The sequence below is a fragment of the Mustela nivalis genome, assembly GCF_964662115.1.
Source record: "Mustela nivalis genome assembly, chromosome: 8".
Taxonomy (NCBI): Eukaryota; Metazoa; Chordata; class Mammalia; order Carnivora; family Mustelidae; genus Mustela; species Mustela nivalis.
Genome location: NC_139027.1, coordinates 120063659 through 120083592, shown reverse-complemented (window position 1 = coordinate 120083592; position 19934 = coordinate 120063659). Strand labels below are relative to the sequence as shown.

General features: G+C 42.7%; 2 protein-coding genes across 5 annotated transcripts in view; one reads left to right on the top strand and one right to left on the bottom strand.

The window, feature by feature from the left end:
• CBFA2T2 (CBFA2/RUNX1 partner transcriptional co-repressor 2) overlaps positions 1-18546 on the bottom strand; it is a 150344-nt gene extending 131798 nt beyond the window's left edge. For all 4 annotated transcript variants that reach the window (XM_082745980.1, XM_082745981.1, XM_082745983.1 and 1 more), the window contains exon 1: positions 18286-18546. In XM_082745980.1, coding sequence (XP_082602106.1) covers positions 18286-18319 — 34 coding nt within the window. In that variant the 5' untranslated portion in view covers positions 18320-18546. The remainder of the gene's footprint in view (positions 1-18285) is intronic.
• Positions 18547-18794: 248 nt separating this feature from the next.
• The window catches only part of SNTA1 (syntrophin alpha 1), an 87319-nt gene continuing 86179 nt past the window's right edge, over positions 18795-19934 (top strand). Inside the window, exon 1 of the mRNA XM_082746003.1 lies at positions 18795-18839. Within this exon, the coding sequence (XP_082602129.1) occupies positions 18830-18839 (10 nt within the window). The 5' untranslated portion in view covers positions 18795-18829. The remainder of the gene's footprint in view (positions 18840-19934) is intronic.

The window sequence follows — 19934 nt, the reverse complement described above, 5'->3', positions numbered from 1 at the left end:
ATTACAAATATGCATTAAAATACAATGCAAAACACTAGATGGTTAAAGCTCTCTTCAGATAGTCACAAGGTACTTTATACATAGTTTATGTATAAAATACTGTAAGTCATAATAAATGCCTAAGGTCATTATAGCAATTATCATTTTATGCAGAGTAACAGACACAGAAACTAGGGTAGACTAGACTAAATCTATACAAAGTCTAGTAAATTTCAGTCACAGATCTTTCAAAGAAGTACCCAAGAACTAACCTTTATTTTTTTCCTTAAGATTTTACTTAAATTTATTTGGCAGAGAGACAGTGAGAGAGGGAACACACGCAGGGAGTGCCGCAGAAGGAGAGGGAGAGCAGGCTCTCCTCTCAGCAAGGAGCCTGATGCAGGCTTGATCCCCAGGACCCGGAGATCAGGAATTGAGCCAAAGGCAGATCCTTAATTGTTGAGCTACTCAGGCACCTGGCCCCAAGAACTTTCTCAATAAGTAAATTCCTAATATTTTACTTCCTTGTCAAATAGCTCTCACCAAAAAAAAAAAAAAAAAAAAAAGAAGAAGAAAAGTCTGTATGATCTAATTTCTAAATGAGGAACTTTACAAGTATTCAAATGATGAAGCGAATTCATCTATATTCCCCCTACTTCACTCCAAAGGCCATGATGGGTCCAACCTCCACTTTCATTCACCTTGTCATCTGTATATTCTATTTCCTACTCAACATCTCTAGTTGGATATTTGATAGACATCTCACACACAAAAAGTCCTCTGTCAAATTCCTGGTTCACCCTCCTCCTATCCCAAACCTATCTGGGGTTCCTAATGTCTCCCAAAGTCTTCTCTAAAATCCATAAATTAGCAACTTAAGCCAATATTCTTAGAGTCCTCCTTGGCACACAACCTCCCTCTCATATCAAATCCACTAAGCCAAATCCTATCAACTATACCTTCAAAATATTCTGAATCCAACTATTTCTCCTTGCCTCTACTGCTAACACTCTAGTCCAAACCACCAACCCCCTTTCTCTTGTCCCACAGGAGTAATTTCTTAATTCACATTCCTGCTTCTACTCTTGCCCCATGAAGAATGTTTTCCCCAAGAGCACAGTGATCTCTTTAGAGGGGGCGCCTGGGTGGCTCGGTGAGTTAAAGCCTCTGCCTTCGGCTCAGATCATGATCTCAGGGTCCTGGGATTGAGCCCCACATTGGGCTCTCTGCTCAGCAGGGAGCCTGCTTCCTCCTCTCTTTCTCTGCCTGTCTCTGCCTACTTGTGATCTGTCTGTCAAATAAATAAATAAAATCTTTAAAAAAAAAAAAAAGGTAAAGGAGGGGCGCTTAGGTGGCTCAGCCCCTCCCCCACCACTTGTGTTCACATACACTCTTGCTCTGAAATAAGTTAAAAAAAAAACACAACTTTTTTTTTTTTTTAAGATTTTATTTATTGGGGGCACCTGGGTGGCTAAATGGGTTAAGCCTCTGCCTTCGGCTCAGGTCATGATCCCAGGGTTCTAGGATCGAGTCCCGAATGGGGCTCTCTGCTCAGCAGGGAGCCTGCTTCCTCCTCTCTCTCTCTCTCTCTCTCTTTCGCTCTGCCTACTTGTGATCTCTGTATATCAAATAAATAAATAAAATACTTTTTATTATTTATTAAATAAATTATTTATTAAATAAAATACTTTTCTTTTTAAAAAATTATAAATATAAATATCAAATCAAATCAAGTCCGTGGGGGTGCCTGGGTGGCTCGGTGCGTTATGCTTCTGCCTTCGGCTCAGGTCATGATCTTGGGGTCCTAAAATTGAGCCCCACGTCGGGGTCTCTGCTCACCGGGGAGACAGCTTCACCCTCTCTCTCTGCCTGCCTACTTGTGATCTGTCAAATAAATAAATAAAATCTTTAAAAAAATAAAATGAAATACATGACTGGGCAGCCTGAGTGGCTCAGTCAGTTAAGCCTCTACCTTCAGCTCAGGTTATGATCTCGATCTCAGAGTCTTGAGATCTTTAAGGAAAACAAAAAACAAAAAAAGAATAATAAAGAATAAAATAAAATCCATGATTAAGTGAATTATAAAGCCATACCTTCAGTCACCTGTAAACTAGAATCCAAGTGTTTAAGAAAACCAATCCAAAGATGCTTTCTCACTACGCCATACTACCCAGATACAAGAACCTATTTAAACAAGAAAAAATTTACTCAACTGTTACTAACAGATCTTTTCACATAAGTTTTTTTTTTTTTTTAAGATTTTATTTGTTTATTTTGACAGAGAGATCACAAGTAGGCACAGACGCAGGCAGAGAGAAAAGGGGAAGCAGGCTTCCCACTGAGCAGGGGGCCAATCCCAGGACCCTGAGACCATGACCTGAGCCAAAGGCAGAGGCCCCAATACACTCAGCCACCCAGGCACTCCCATAAGTTTCTTTTTTTTTTTTCTTTTTGAAGATTTTATTTATTTATTTATTTATTTGACAGACAGAGATCACAAGTAGGCAAAGAAGCAAGTGGAAAGAGGGGAGGAAGCAGGCTCCCCACTTAGCAGAAAGCCCAATGTGGGGTTCAATCCCAGGACCCTGGGATCATGACCCGAGCCAAAGGCAGAGGCCCTGACCCACTGAGCCACCCAGGCGCCCCAAGTTTCTTTCTTAAAATATCATCAACCAGGGTGCCTGGGTGGCTCGGTCGGTTGAGCTACTGCCTTCGGCTCAGGTCATGATCTCAGGGTCCTGGGATCGAGTCCCGAGTCTGGCTCTCTGCTCAGCAGGGGGCCTGCTTCCCTCCCTCTCTGTCTCTCTCTGCCTGCCTCTCCATCTACTTGTGATCTCTCTCTGTCAAATAAATAAATAAAATTTAAAAAAAAATCATCAACCAGGGTAAATTTAATAAAACCTGAACCCCTCTTTTCCCTCTTAATCTGTGGGATCAAAATCAATCTGTCATGTTCTAATATTTAATTGGCATGGATTGTCTGCCTGTTTTCCTTGGAATCAAGAAAAGGGTTCACATGTAAACAGGAATGATTTGGCAAATGAATAAATATCTGAAGAGATCCTTTTCCTAAAACAAGTCCGTCCTCCACACTGACCTAATTAAATGCTCACACAATAAATTAACTCTTCACCAGCCTCCAAGCTCAAAAGCTGCAGTCAACCAATTAAAGCTTAATGGGATACCAATCTCTTATTTTTCTTTTTTTAAGATTTTATTTATTTATCTGACAGAGAAAGACACAGTGAGAGAGGGAACATAGGCAGGGGGAGAGGTAAAAGCAGGAAGCCTGCCCAGCACTCCGGGATCACGACCTGAGCCGAAGGCAGATACCCAACGACTGAGCCACCCAGGAGCCCCCTAATCTCCTATTTTTGACACAAGTTTAAATAAACCCCTCTTGGTTTATACAAATCCCTATCAACCATCCAGACAATCTCGTCACGCACTGAGTTCCAAATTGGCATTTATGAACATGTGCTACAATAAAAAAAGCTTTGATTACTGCATATTAGAGCTCTCACTGCCACAACCAACATGTGCTCTTAAAAATTGGGGAATTTGGGGCGCCTGGCTGTATCAGTTGGAAGAGCATGCAACTCCTGATCTCATCAAGGTTATGAGTTAAGAGCCTCACGCTGGGTGTAGAGATTACTTACAATAAAAAAATTAAAAAATACATCTCAAAAATAAAACAAAATTGGAGAATTTCAATTGCTTTGAAAATGAAAATGACAGCCTTAATTAGAAAAGATGACTGATGGGAGTCCTAATGGTTAAGCATCTACCTTGGGCTCAGGTCATGATCCCTGGGTGCTAGCATCAAGTCCCACACTGGGCCCCTTGCTCAGCAGGGAAGCCTGCTTCTTCCTCTGCCTGCCACTCCCCCTACTTGTGCCCCTTCTCTCTCTCAAATAAATAAAATCTTAAAAAAAAAAAATGACTAAAAAAAAAAAAATGACTAATAAACTAAATTTTATCTAACTGCTATCTCCAAACTTTGCATGTCCTAACAATCTGCAATTCTCCTATTTATTTGCAGGCACCAAACCAACAAATAAGCAATTGCTAAGGTTGTTAGATACCATGTACTGTGTTATCTGGTCTGAGGATTTTCTTAGAGTAGTCCTTTAGGATTTATTGTCTTTTAATTCACTGAACCAGAGACTGTACAATGAGAAGGACTTCAAAGATCCTTTATCTTTTGCCTTTCCTATATTTAGAGGATTCCTTCTCAAAAAAATCTGTTTATCTACTACATGGACATAACAGATGTTCAAAGTGAGTTCAAGGACACAGATAGCTAAAGCAGAGCATTCAATCACTGTTTTAGTACTGATTAAAGGCAGTTTCATACAAATGAGAAGATGACTTCTATTAATACACCACAAAGTTGGGGGCACCTGGGTGCCTCAGTGGGTTAAAGCCTCTGCCTTCAGCTCAGGTCATGATCCCAGGGTCCGGGGACTCGCATTGGGTTCTCTGCTCAAAAGGGAGCCTGCTTCCTCCCACCCCCCACCTGCCTCTCTGCCTACTTGTGATCTCTGTCAAAAAAAAAAAAAAAAAAACACTTCATTAAAAAAATACACCACGGGGGCGCCTGGGTGGCTCAGTGGGTTGGGCCTCTGCCTTCGGCTCGGGTCATGGTCTCAGGGTCCTGGGATCGGACCGGCCCCGCATTGGGCTCTCTGCTCTGCGGGAAGCCTGCTTCCTCCTCTCTCAGCCTGCCTCTCTGCCTACTTGTGATCTTTGTCTGTCAAATAAATAAATAAAGTCTTAAAAAAATATATATATATAAGGGCATTGCCTTAAAAAAAAAATTAAAAATACACCACGAAGTTTATAATCAACAATAATCGAAAATAACGTAAGATCAGAGTTCCTCAGGAAAAGTTGATCAGCAAGTTGACAATATGAGTTACACATGTTTGCTGTCAAGATGCACTGTACGTTAGAAGTCTTTACAGGATACCAAGTTCCATCTCAACTTTTCCTTCACACTAGCAGACAGACAAAGGAGTGTAATTTTATCAGCATCCCTGAATATAAAGTGATGGCAGGAGGGAAAGGACAGAAATTATTTCGAACAATGGCTGTTCACCAGGAAGACATGGTAGAGAATCACCCGGGAGCTATTTCCAAAAACATACCAGACATCCTCTCACACAATGTATCATAATATGGGTGTCACACTGATATTCTAGTAACTCCCCAAGGTAATTCTGATCACACACCAATGATCTGCCCATCCTCTCACCTCAGAAGAAAACCAGTTTTCCAGTCATCTAGAATCAGAGGCTTAAAACAAAGGAAAGCTTACTAGTAGTATAGAGTTGAGGAAGCCGTTTAATAAAACAATCAGCTGAACTGTTGTATACCGTATTTCCTATTCTTCAAAATTAGGTGAAAAAAGATGTAAGCAATACCTACAGAATTCCCAAGATTTTGAGCTATACTATTCTTCTACTTCTTTGATTCTTTTTTTTTTTTTTTTTAAATGTATTTCTACCCCCATGTGGGACTCAAACTCAGGACCCTGAGATGAAGCTATCACATGCCCTACCGACTGAACAAGCCAGGCATCCCTCCTTAACTTGATTCTTTGAGTTAAACCACTCACTAAAACCCTCGATGGCCTAGCAAATAGGTTAGACCTCAGTATTTCATGCTAATGGCAATCGGTCAGGGGTACTAATGTGCCATACAACCATCTACACAAGGCAATTCCATCAGCCAGAATTTTTATAGCTGTTCATATAGTAAGTTTACAGTACCAGGCAAGATGTCACTACTATCAATAGGCCCCCAACTTCGTAACCTTTAAGGGTTGAATTATGTAAATACACTGCCAGTCCACAGGTGCCTGGGTGGCTCAGTGGGTTAAAGCCTCTGCCTTAGGCTCAGGTCATAATCCCAGGGTCCTGGGATCAAGCCCCACATCTGGGGCTCTGCTCTGCAGGGAGCCTGCTTCCCTTTTTTTATCTCTGCCTGCCTCTCTGCTTACTTGTGATCTCTGTCAAATAAATAAATAAAAACTTTAAAAAAATAAAAATAAAAATAAAAATAAATTAAGTAATTTTAAAAAAAAGTCTGCCTTAGGCTCAGGTCATAATCCTAGGGTCCTATGACTGAGTCCTGCATCGGGTTCCCTGCTTCTTCCTCTGCCTATTCCCCGCAATGCTCAGGGGCACACTCTCTTGCTCTCAAAATAAATTAAAAAATCTTAAAAAAAAAAATTCACTGCCAGTCCAGAAATTAATTTTTTAAAAAGCTGGAAAAGGAAAACCAGATTTGGTTCAAGACAAGCATCATTTCCTTTTTTTTTTTTTTAAATATATCCACAAATGCTTCTATACATTAGGTCAGATGCCTAACTTTGGTGGTCCTTGTCATGCTACTATCACTATTTACCATTTGATACTGAGATTATCAGTCTCTCCCCTCTACCGGACTACATCTAAATTCAGGACCTTAGAACTCTCTTCATATCCCCCAGCATCAGGTACTAGGGGTTTAATAAATGTCTGTAAAAGTAAATAAATATTTTAAATCAAGAGTATCCTAGGGGCGCCTGGGTGGCTCAGTGGGTTAAAGCCGCTGCCTTCAGCTCAGGTCATGATCCTGTGGTCCTGGGATCGAGCCCCGCATCAGGCTCTCTGCTCAGCAGGGAGCCTGCTTCCTCCTCTCTCTCTCTCTGCCTGCCTCTCTGCCTACTTGTGATCTCTGTCAAATAAATAAATAAATAAATAAAATCTTTAAAAAAAAAAAAAAAAAAAGAGTATCCAAGAGGGGTGCCTGGGTGGCTCAGTCCATTAAGTGCCTCCCTTAGGCTCAGGTCATGATCCTGGGGTCCTGGGACTGAGTCCACATTGGGCGCCCTGCTCAGCAGGGAGTCTGCTTCTCCCTCTCCTTCTGCCCTTCCCCCAGCTCATTTTTGCATTCTCTCTCTCTCTCTCTCTCAAAATAAATAAAATCTTCAAAAAAAGAGAGAGTACTGGAATGCCTGGGTGACTCAGTCGCCACCTTCGGCTCAGGTCGTGATCACGGGGTCCTGTGATAAGTCCTGCATTGGGTTCAATGCTCTCCAGAAGTCTGGTCTGCCTCTGCCTGCTGTTCCTCCTGCCTCTGCGTGCTCTGTCTCTGACAAATAAATAAAATTTAAAAAATTTTTAAAAATTAAAAAAAATACTTTTCCACAAAAACAGAAGATTATATCCCACTGACTAAAATTAAGAACCCATTATTTATATAAATAAATATGGTTAAGAAAATGTTCTATAAAGTTATCATTAAAAAGTAAATGAAAAGGGCGCCTGGGTGGCTCAGTGGGTTAAGCCGCTGCCTTCAGCTCAGGTCATGATCTCAGGGTCCTGGGATTGAGTCCGGCATCTGAGACTCTGCTCAGCAGGGAGCCTGCTTCCTCCTCTCTCTCTCTGCCTGCCTCTCTGCCTACTTGTGATCTCTAAATAAATAAATAAAATCTTTAAAAAAAAAAAAACAAGTAAATGAAAAACTAATAGAAACAGAAAATCAGGGGTGTCTGGGTGGCTGAGTCATTAAGCATCTGCTTTCAGCTCAGATCATGATCCCAGGTTTCTGGGATCAAGCCCCGATTTAGGATCCCTGCTCCGCAGGAAGCCTACTTTTCCCTCTCCCACTTCCCCTGCTTGTCTTCCCCTATCTCTGTCAAATGAATAAATAAATTCTTTAAAAAGAAAGAAAGAAATAGCAAATCATAGCCCAAATATCATAGTAGCAACTGACTCAGGCAAACATTATCAAGAGATGCTTAATCTAGGAGGCAAAAGTTTGGTAACAAGACATTTAAATAAACTCAGTATCTCCTCCCATGATTCCTACTCATTAAAAAGTAAAAGATAATAACTTTACAGTGGAGAGAACTAGCCGACAACACCTTAAGTGATCGAAGTTAACATCAATAATCCTGGACAAATGGACATCACATGCCTCCTGATACGATGCACTGAAAAACACATAACTACACATAACTTCACTATGTGACACTCCTGCCAATATGTAAAATCTGAATTAATTCATAAGGAAAAAAATTCAAAGTGAGGGACATTCTACAAGATAAATAGCCTATGTTATTAAAAAAGAAAAAAAAAGTCGAAGTCACAAAAGATGAGACCAAAGGATTCTTCCAAACTGAAGGAGACAAGAAAACTAAATATGATAATATATCCTGGGACTGGATCCTAGACTAGGAAAAAATATTTTTCCAATAAAGAACATTACTGGAACAAATGGCAAAATTTGAATGAAGTCTGCATATTAAATAATACTACTATATCAAGACTATTTCTGGATTTTGATAGGTATATTGTTGTTCTATAAGACAATATCCTAAGAGTAAAGAGGTATCACAGCTGTAACTTAGACTTAGAAAGTTCAGAAAAGGAATATGCAATATAAACAGCAACAGAAAAATAGTCAAGTGTTGACATCTGGAGAATCAAGATAAAGAGAAACAGGAATTACTACTCTTGTGACTTTTTCTTAAGTTTAAAATCATGGTAAAATACAAACTTAAAAGTACAAAAACTTTTTATAATGCAAATCCCCATATTTGAGTTTGTGTTTTTCTAGAATAACTTACATATCTTGTATCATATTTAAGAAAAGATAAAGAGTATAGTTAAAACCACTTAGCCAGGGGCACCTAGCTGGCTCAGCTGGTGGAGCATGAGACTTTTTTTTTCCTCCCCCTTAACATCGATATATTTACTTATTTGACAGAGAGCTAGCGTGCACAAGCAGGGGGAGCAGTAGGCAGAGTTAGGGAGAAGCAGGCTTCCCATTGAGCAGAAGGCAGGACAAAGTGGGGGTCCATCTGAGGACTCTGGGATCATGACCTGAGCCAAAGTCAGATGCTTAACTGACTGAGCCACCCAAGCGACCCCAGTAAGAGATTCTTGAACTCAAGGTCGTTCAGTTCAAGCCCTGTATAGGGCATAGAGTTTACTTAAACAGAGGCGCCTGGGTGACTTAGTTGAGTATCCAACTCTTGATTTCGGCTCAGGTCATGATCTCACGGATCGTGAGACTGAGCCCCACGTGAGGCACGGAGTCTGAAAATTCTCTCTCTGCCATTCCCCACTCCTGCACACATGTGCTCTGTCTCTCTCAAATAAATAAATCTCAAAATAAATTAATGAAATTTCCTTAATTTAAAACAAAAACACTTAGGGATGCCTGGGTGGCTGCTCAGTCAGTTAAGCATCTGCCTTTGGTTTAGATCATGATCTCAGGGTCCTGGGATAAGTCTGGCATTGTGCTCCCCTGCTCAGAGGGAAGTCTGCTTTTTTTCCTCTGCCCCTCCCATTGCTCATGCTCTCTCTCTGACCAATAAATAAATAAAATCTTAAAAAAAAAAAAAAAAAAAAAAAACTTAGCCAGACCAACCCACCAAGGGAAATTTAAGGTGAAACTTAAAAGACTGGAGCTGCTGACCTAAGCTGCTCTAGACAGCTGGAGAATGAATGCTGAAGGAACTAAAACCAGCATCACCTCTTCTACATCTCCCTCACCACTCAAAAAAATTCCCTCTCCTAAACCATCTCTACCTTTATTCTCAATGACAAAGAGGACTTGCTTTATGCCTGCCTTTTAACCCTGCAAGGTTGGTTCCACTTCTCTAGAGGGAAACAAAATCAAAGACATAATCACTTTCTCAATATTAAGGACCGAAAACCTGGGCACATTTCTGGTGGACAAAAATGTCACTTAGTATTTAAGATTTTATGGAAAGGAGAGGCAAAGGGCAGGTAGTGATTAGGATATAAACTATCAAAAAAATACATGGGAGGGATGCCTGGGTGGCTCAATCAGTTAAGTGTCTGTGGCTCAGGTCACAACCCCAGGGCCTTGGGATCAAGTCCTGCATTGGGCTCCTTGCTCAGCAGGAAGCCTGCTTCTCCCTCTGCCTGCTGCACGCCAACCCCCACCCAGCTTGTGCTCTCTCTCGCTCTATCTCTGGCAAATAAATAGAATCTTTTAAAAAAGAAAAATTTAAAAAAATACATGGGAATTAGAGGTAACTGTATGATTACTGTAGTCCTATGGATATAAGGTAAAAATGAATAAATCTGTGCCGTTCAATGTCTGTTGTCACATGGCTTCAAAAAATTAAAAGCAGGCATGACCTCTGCATGGAGATGGCTAAGTTAACAAAGGAGTAAGGGAAACATTTGTAAGAGAGGAAAAGGTCAAGGTAGTGTGTCAAGGGAGCTGTGCTATGCCTGGTACTAACATTTCACTTGAGCTGCTGAAGAGGTCAGATTACATATTTGTCACCATCCGCTCATTTAATTGAAAGGTCTAGCCAACTCCAGAGCTATAAATGCAGACAGAAGGATACCTGGCTCTGGGTTTTTCTAAATTTTACTTTTTTCTGCATTTAATTATGGCAACACAAAATAGAAAAGTAGAATCAAATCTTCTAGAGCCACATTTCAAACTAAAGGTTCACTTTGTAAATCTATATACTATATTGGATGATCCGTATTTGACAGCTCCTCACGCGGCCAAGCAAAATTAATATGGACATTTCATGGGCTTTTGATGTTCACTGCCATCATCTGTTTCACTGCTAAAATCAGGAAACATATGGGATGAATTGGTAAAGGATGCTGAGAGTTTCTGTTGCCTTTTTTTTTTTTTTAATTCATCTCTAATTCAGGATACCTCTGAACAAGACCAAGATCTAGCACAGTAGTGTACTCTAAATCATATTCCAATTCCTAGGACTTTTTTTTAAAATATGAGCTAGAAATAAGAGAAAGAAATAAGAGAAAAGAAAGTTCCTGAAGAAAGATGATAGGAAATCAAGTATGTTCAGAAACACCAAGGTCCAAGGAACACACCTCTAAAACCTCCAGTCTAGTTAGTAAAAAGTAGTCTTGTAGATAGTAAAAACAGTAGGTTTTGGACTCAGGTCTCAACGTAAAATGAATGAATTCGACACCAGGACTGAACCAAGTTTGAATAGTGCATCTGCTACTGATTAACTGTGTGACCTTGGGTAATTTACTTAAGTTCTCTGATCCTTACTTCCTCATCAGTAAAACAGAGATACTAACTCCCTCCCAAGGCTGTTCCAAGAATTACATGAAATGACATACATGAACAACACCCAGCACAAAACCTAGCAAAGAACCCCTTTTTAAAGAATTCAACTGGGGTACCTGGGAGGCTCAGTTGTTATGCACCTGCCTTCAGCTCAGGTCATGATCCCAGGGTGGAGCCCTGCATCAGGCTCCCTGCTCAGCAGGAATCCTGCTTCTGCCTCACCCACTCCCTGCCCACCCCTACCCGTGGTTCCCCCTCTTGCTATGTCTCTCTCTGTCAAATAAATAAAATCCTTTTTAAAAAATGAGTTTAATTTAACTTGTTTAAAAAAAAAAAAAGAAAAAATTCAACTGGACTTAAAAGTCTGATTCAGTTGACACATCTGCAATGCACTCATTTCACAAGTTTAATTTATGGTACCCCAACTCCTATAATTTCAGATAGCCTCAAGGCCTTCAAGGGGCCAGAAGACAGAAACCAGAGACTAAGGCAAAAAACTACTTAACCAGCCATAATAAAACCCAGAGACAGGATCTGTCACATGTACATACACTAGCTCAGACTGCACATGGGGCCAGTCAGTAGAGTAACACTGAGGCCCAATTTGGTAATCTTACCAAAGCAGAAACAATAACCAGGAAGAGACTGTCCCTCATTAAGCCTTCCAGGTTTCACAAATTTGAAGTAAATCTTTACAATTCAGTGACTGCTTTCTATAACATGAGATTCAAAACAATACTCTAAAACTAAGGAGTGAGGATAAAACTGGCAGGTAAGGAATCTTTTTTTCCCACACCGCTTTCCTCCCATTTTTTCCTTATCCTGGAAGAGGTATGAACTTAGTGAATTAACTCATCTTATCCTAGTGCTGCATTCATTTATTGTACACTATCTTTTAAATGACCTTTCCTGCCTAAAAGCATTCACTGAATTCAAATAACTAATCATAAAGTCTCGGATCTGCATGTCCCGCACAGGCTTAATACTCAAGAATAAGGTTAAAGTCAATCTGTATAGAGGAAAGCCAACAGGTTCCAAACCAGCACAAAAGCACTCAATAGTTGATAGTCAAAGATAAGACAAATCATTACAAATACCTAAAACATGATTCAATTTTATAAGTCAGTTCCAACTCTCAAAATAACAAGTCAATAACCCTCCAAACAACTGAAAAATCAAAGGATAACTTCGTTTTGGTTTGTTTTCTTTCTTTTTTTTTTCTTTTTTAAGATTTTACTTATTTATTTGACAGAGAGAAATCACAAGTAGATGGAGAGGCAGGCTGAGAGAGAGACAGGGGAGCAGGCTCCCTGCTGAGCAGAGAGCCCGATGCGGGACTCGATCCCAGGACCCTGAGATCATGACCTGAGCCGAAGGCAGCGGCTTAACCCACTGAGCCACCCAGGCGCCCCGTTTTGGTTTGTTTTAAAGTAGGCTCCATGCCCAAAGTGGGGCTTAAAATCAGGACCCTGGGGCGCCTGGGTGGCTCAGCGGGTTAAAAGCCTCTGCCTTATGCTCAGGTCATGAACCCAGGGTCCTGGGATCGAGCCCCACATTGGGTTCTCTGCTCAGCAGGGAGCCTGCTTCTCCTCTCTCTGCCTGCCTCTCTGCCCATTGTGATCTCTGTCTGTCAAATGAATAATTAAAATCTTTAAAAAAAAAAAAAAATCAGGACCCTGAGATTAAGGGTCACACACTCTAGTGACTGAGCCAGCCAGGTACCCCCATAACTTTGTTACTAGTAGGAAAATGTATGCCCAATTCTACACAAAGACTCACTGAAGTAACAACTCTAAATCTACATGCAGACAGCAAGTGACTATTAAGTAAGTAAAGTTCTATAGCAGTATTATTACTCTCAAAGCCTTCAGCTCATTTCACACTACTCTGCCACGGGGTAGAGATGGGAAACGCGGTGGGGTGCATACAACATGAGGCAACAAAGGTTTTGAGCATCTCCCTCAAAAAGGGAAGAAATAACCAGAAAAAGTTCTGTAGTGCAGTAATATTTAGATATCTACAAGCACTGCTTCCCTTCCCTTAGAAATGCTGTATTCTGAGAACTTGGATGACCTTTAAAGTATAGGAAATTCAGTGTCAGAGTATAGAAATTAGGGTGTGATTTTCCCATTCATTGATGGTCAAGACAGTTTTTTTTTTTTTTTTAAGATTTTATTTTTTTGTCAGAGAAAGCAGGAGTACAAACAGAAGAAGCGGTAGGCAGAAAGAAAAGCAAGGAGCCCGATGCAGAACTTGATCCCAAAACCCTGGGATCTAGATTTTAATCTGGGCTTTGTCATTTATTAGTTCTATTAACATCTAAGTCAATTTCACAAGTTGTAAAATCGGGATACCTACCCACCTAAAAGATTGGAGGATTAAAAGGCAAAAGGTAAATGCATGACCCAGAATAAACATTCACTATTAGTTATTATTAGGCAAGAATTATCCTCATTTATATAAAGAAATGGAGTCTCAGAAGTTGAAAAACTTCCCAGAACTGGGCCTCAAACCCAAAGTTTGCAAATTCTTTTTCCATTATGATCAACAACCTGCCTCATCTATATCTCTGCCTTTTTAAATAGGCTACTAACTGCAATTTATCTGATCTGGACTGCGCGGTCACAGATTACTGTGTTTCTAGGAGTTAAAGTTTTTTTTCTTTTTTCCCTCTTATCCAATAGTTTGGTGAAAAATGACTAAATGCATTAGTGTGGCATAGTAGGTAAGGGCTAAAGAGAGACCCTATCTCTCATTGTCAGTATGCTTACCTGGGGTAAGTTTCCTCTTCTCCATCTGATTTGTTGCTTCTAAAATCTGCTACGGGAGTGCCTGGCTGGCTCAGTCAGAAATCATGAGTCTGAGCCCCATGTTGGATGTAGAGATTACTTAAATAAAAAAATAAACTTATAAATCTGCTTTAAGCTGGGTTTAGATGAGTATCTTGGAAGAATGGGCAGTATATGAGTGAGCCCGGAGTAGAAGTTTGAGGTGTTACGCTATTACCAAGATACACAAGCTTCAATCAAGTCATGGTCCCAGCAGGAAAGATGCCATACTCCAGAGTAAGGATAAATCAAGAAGGGTTTAATAACAGGCCTATAAAGGTGATAATCGCAAGGGAGAGTAGTATCCTGGGATTAGAGAGCACACTTGTAAACTGGAGGAACAAAGGAATAAAAACTCCAAATCTAGGAGTAGAGTTGTAGAGAGAACCTCCTTTAGAGGAATAGCAAATCTTCATCAAGGGACATAACCAGCCCGAGGCAGTATCAATAGGAAGGAAACAGGGAAATTAAAACTTCCTAACCTTAGATGGCAAGGAAGCTCTCAATATAGTTCATATAATAAGCCAGCCTCCGAGGGCAGAGAACAAGCAACAGATGGAGAGTAGACCTCGAGGAGAAAATGGAAGGTACCTAATTCAACCCTCCAGTAAGTCTTTCAGGCACACTTTAACAACTCTTCTTTCATACTAATAGACAAATGTCAGGTTAAAAAAAAAAAGAAAAAGAAAAGTTACTGGGGGTGCCTGGGTGGCTCAGTGGGTTAATAAGCCTCTGCCTTCAGCTCAGGTCATGATCCCAGGGTCCTGGGAGTCTGCTTCCCCCTCTCTCTCTGCCTGACTCTCTGCCTACTTGTGATCTCTCACTACCCCAAATAAATAAATAAAAGCTTTTTCTTTATTATTTTTAATGCGGATACTGTAACTCTTATGAAGCTTACATTTAGGAGTTTATATTCTTAGATTACTAAGAAGGCTGAATGAGGTAAGTGTCATCAGAGAGAAAAGAGCTGTGGTGCTGTGAAAAGTTCTGGAATAGGCTTCCTTGCCATCTGGCCCCTGACAGCAACAACTCCAGCCAGAACGCACTGTTTGTTATCCTATTAACAAGGTATACAAGCTTAATCAGGTTCCCTGAAGGTCCAGATCTCCCGGACTGCTCACGAAGCCCTCAAGAGTATCCAAGTATCTGCTCATTGCCTAAAGAGGTCCACCATTCCTCCTGCTGGAAAAAGCCCCTCTCCTTCTTAGGCCTGGTTCAAATGTCACCTCCTTTCCTAAACCTTACTTGGACCCTCAAAGAACAATCAGTTAGTCCTACCCTGTATTCCCAAGAGACTATGCTTCGAGCACTTAAAGCACTTTATTACCTATACACAGGTGCAGGGCCCCTATTACACTCTGAGATCCTAAGTCTTCCTTGTATCCTCAGGCACAAGCAGCACCCAAAATGGTGGGTTGAGCACAGTTTAAGTACTCTACATATACTACTATATACATTACCATATTTATTTATTTTTTTAAGATTTTATTTATTTATTTGAGAGAGAGACAGTGAGAGAGAACATGAGCGAGGAGAAGGTCAGAGGGAGCAGCAGACTCCCTACGGAGCTGGGAGCCTGATGTGGGACTCAATCCCGGTACTCCAGGATCATGACCAGAGCCGAAGGCAGTCGTCCAAACAACTGAGCCACCCAGGCGCCCCTACATTACCATATTTAGATTATCAATCATCACAAAACTGTAAATGGGGCAGGAACTCTCATCAACTCAATTTTTTTTTAAAGATTTTATTTATTGACAGAGAAAAGAGCACTTGTAGGCAGAGGCAGGCACAGGGGCAGCCAGAAGGGCAGGCAGAGGGAGAGGGAAAAGCAGGCTCCCACTGAGCAGGGAGCCCAACTTGGTGCTCAATCCCAAGACACTGGGATCATGACCTGAGCTGAAGGCAGCCACCCAACCAACCAAGCCATCCAGGCGCCCCTCATCAACTCAATTTTAACAGATGAAGAAAATGAAGTGCACAGAAAGGTTAAATAATGTGCCCCAAGTCTCAAAGTTAATAGGACTGGACCCCAAAATTTCCACCTAGGCACAACTCCAGAAGTAAATTTCAACAGATCTCATGGGTTGAAAAGGTCCCTCTACAAGACCAATGGTCCCCACCCCCAAGATGCATAGTTATTATTCACAAGACTGGAACTTCTACTTTTGTCTTAGTTCATCCTTTACAAAATGTCTATTTTTGCACATGTTATAAAATGTACATAATACACACTACAGTTAGCACTGTAATTGTAACTTAAAACATTCACATGTGTGCACACTTAACCCTATCTACTGAAAGAACACTGAAAACATCTGAAGCCAATGCTCTAGATTACTTCCCCCAAGGACTCTGAGCTCCTACATTCTCTGCCCAGCACTTCAGTTAAACACATTAGCCAAGCAAGACCATAGGTAAGCTCCAAGAGGCAAGAATCTGCTTTATTCGTCTTTGTAAGCCCTACAATAGCACAGGGCCTGGTGCGTAGCAGATGGTCAATGCTGAATCTAACTGAATCTAACAGTGGAGAAACATCACTGAAAAAATCCTCAGTATTTTAGTGAAACTTATGCTTCCCGATTAAAAGAAAAAGTGCACTAAGCATGCTAAGAATGAAATATAGAATTCTATTAAGAACTAAATAAGTAAATCTTCATTACATAATAAAACCAAAAACTGTACTTTGGGGGTATATTTTAAACCAAAAATTGCATGGAACAGGTGTGGAGGTAAAAAACTGGAGTTTGGATTACAAGTCCTTTCCTTTACAGAGATGGTGCATCTTAGACCTAAAAAGAGTCACCTCAGCCTCTCTTTTGTTATAACCTCCAAGAGGAAAGGATCAAACTATGAAAAGCAGCCAACTGCAGACTAGATACGAAGAGGCAATGCTGGATGCACCTACTCTGCATTTCTTCAACTTTTAATGAGTGTCAAAGAAGAGAGGCGGTGTAAAGCCTCCCTTTTATATGGACTGAGGGTCCGGTCCTGCAGCTAGATCACAATTCCGACAGTTTCATCTGCTGCAAAATGGACATATTCAAATACTTAACTCTTTTTTTTAAAGATTGTATTTTATATTTATTTGACAGAGCCAGAGAGAGAAAACAAACGGGGAGTAGGAGAGGGAGAAGCACGGCTCCCCCGCAGCAGGGAACCCCACGCCAGGTTCCATCCCAGAACCACCTGAGTCAAAGTCGGACCCTTAACGACTGAGCCAACCAGGCGCCCCCAAATACTTAACTCTTATTTACACTATCACCAGGATTAAATAAAGAGAAAACAAGCAAAACAATCTTATGTTTCCTCATTTACCTTGTATCCCCCCGCTCCCCAAACCAAACTCAAAGACTGAATTTGGTCTATCCATTTTTTTTTTTTTTTTTTTGCTGTATTCCCAGGGCCGAGAATGGCATTTTACCTAATAAATGATATAATAAATACTGAATGAAGAGAATGCAAAATGCCTACTGCTCAAAAAATGTTGACGACTGCTATTGTAACAAGAAACAATTAAAATGTTACTCTTGTTATTGAGATAACACCCCTCCCCCAAGGATCTCAAAATTCTAGGAGGAACACTAGACAAATGGGGGAATAGAGAAACGGAGGTAAGAAAAACAAGTGGCTCATAAAGCAGGACTATCCTAAGACATTTTAAACGAATATACAGCCAGAGCCCAATTTTGGGCTTTTCCGAGGGAGGTTCACCTTCGATGCGGATTATTAGCGACTACAGTGTAACAGTTTTCACGCTTGTGTATGTTCCAGTCTGTGCCAAGCATTCTACTGGCCCCACAAAACCCAAAATCCTGGCGGCGGGTATGGGGGTTGAAATGCTCTTCACACTCCCATTTTGCAGAAGGAGGAACTGAGGGTCGGGCAGACCCAAGGTCACATCCCCTAAGCGGTAGAGCCAGAATGTGAACCCAGGCAATCTGACCCGAGCCTGCACTCAACAGGCCCCCTTCAAAGAGGCCATCCTCGCCTCCTCCACCATCCGCCACACACCCCTTGAGACTGGGCGTGTGTAATATTTCCCTAGGAGCCGGACTTAGGGGCCCCACCGCCGGGAGAACAAAACAATCCTTGTCCGCCGTTAAGTCGGATGGACGCCGGCAGGGCCTGGGATCCGAGGCCGCGATCCCCACAGCTTCACTCACATCCCGAGCCACGAGCCCTCCGGGGGCGCAGGAAGCGCCCGGACGGTCCCGAGAACCCGGGAAGGCCCGGCCTTCCGCGTGACCTTGGATCCAGGGCCCTGCTTCGGGCCTCAGTTTCCCCAACCCCGCCTCGAGCCGGGGGCCTCTCCGGAGCTCAAGCCTGTGGAGCAGCAGGCCCCTCACACGCCCCCCTCAGCCTCCCGCCTTCCCGCCCTGCTTACGCTGGAAGGCGGCCGCTCCAGGGACGCCCACCATCGCCAATCGCCTCCGCCGCTCGCCTCCCGCCTCCACCCGCGGCCCGGGTCGCTCGCCGGAGCCGCCGCGGAACCAGAAGCCGCGACGTCCGCCAGCCAAAGCACCGCTGCTCCTGCCGCCGCCAACGCCGCCGTTAGGCCGCGCGCCGCCCCGCCCCCCGGTTGGCTCCGCCCCGGCCGCTGGGCACGCCCCCGCCGCTCACCCTCGCCCGCCGGACAAACGCACGCGGAAGCCCGGCCCCAAGGCCCGTTCCAGCTAAGCCCCGCCCCCTGACCTGCCCCTCCCCTTCCGCGCGAACCTGACGCCCTATCCCTACGCATCCAGCTTCTCAGACCCGCCCCTCCTGTGTCACGCGCGCTCATCACGCGCCAGGCCCACTCGTCTAGCACTGGGCTTCCGGCTGTGGCCATGGCAGAGGAGGAGGAGGCGAGGCCGTAGGGGGCGGGGCTTAGGGAGGAGGGGACAGCGCCGCACCTGAGTTCTCCAGGTTAAAGCTTGGTCGCGCGAAGCATGTCCCTGGGTAAGTCACTTCCTTGTTTTGGCCTTTTCTGTGCCAAATGTCTAAAATGTCGCCATCATGATATTAATAACTGTTAGATATCATTTCTGTTACTGAGCCCTTTATCATCTTCTGGTGCTGTTTTCCATACACTCATCCATTTAATCCTCACAATGAGGGAGAGAGGAATTACTTTCCCTTTTCTATACGTGAAAAAAGGCCTTTTTCACCAACCAGCTTGCCCACGGCTTATTATTAGCAGAAAGCAGAAATGGGACTAGAACCTAAAACCTAAGGAGTTCTGACCCGGTATTTTTTTTTTTTTTTAAAGATTTTACTTATTTCTTTGACAGAGATCACAAGTAGGCAGGGTCAGGCAGAGAGAGAGGAGGAAGCAGGCTCCCCGCCGAGGTGAGAGCCCGATGTGGGACTCGATCCAAGGACTCCGGGATCATGACCCGAGCCGAAGGCAGAGGCCTTAACCCACTGAGCCACCCAGGCGCCCCTGACCCGGTATTTTTAAATGTAGGTTTTTTGTTTTTTGTTTTTAAGATTTTATTTGTTTATTAAACAGAGAGAGAGAGATCACAAGTAGGCAGAGAGGCAGGCAGAGAGAAAGAGTGGAAGCAGACTCCCCGCTGAGCAGACAGCCCGATGGGGGGGCTCGATCTCAGGACCCTGAGATCATGACCTGAGCCGAAGGGAGAGGCTTAACCCACTGAGCCACCCAGACGCCCCTGACCCGGTATTTTGAGCTACTCTGAACAGATTTCCAAAAACTCGACTCAAAAACGGGAATTAAAATTAAAACAAGAGGGGCGCCTTAGGCTCAGGTCATGATCTCAGGGTCCTGGGTGGAGCCCCTCCTTAGGCTCTCTGCTCAGTGGGGAGCCTGCTTCCCACTCTCTCTCTGCCTGCCTCACGGCCTACTTGTGATCTCTGTCCCTCTGTCAAATAAATGAATACAATATTAAAAAAAAAAAAAAAAAGAATAGCAACTCTTAAAAAAAAAAACAAAAACAAGAGGGGCGGGCACCTGGGTGGCTCAGATGGTTAGGCGTCTGCCTTTGTCTGGGATCATCATGATCCCAGTGTCCTGGGATGGAGCAACATATC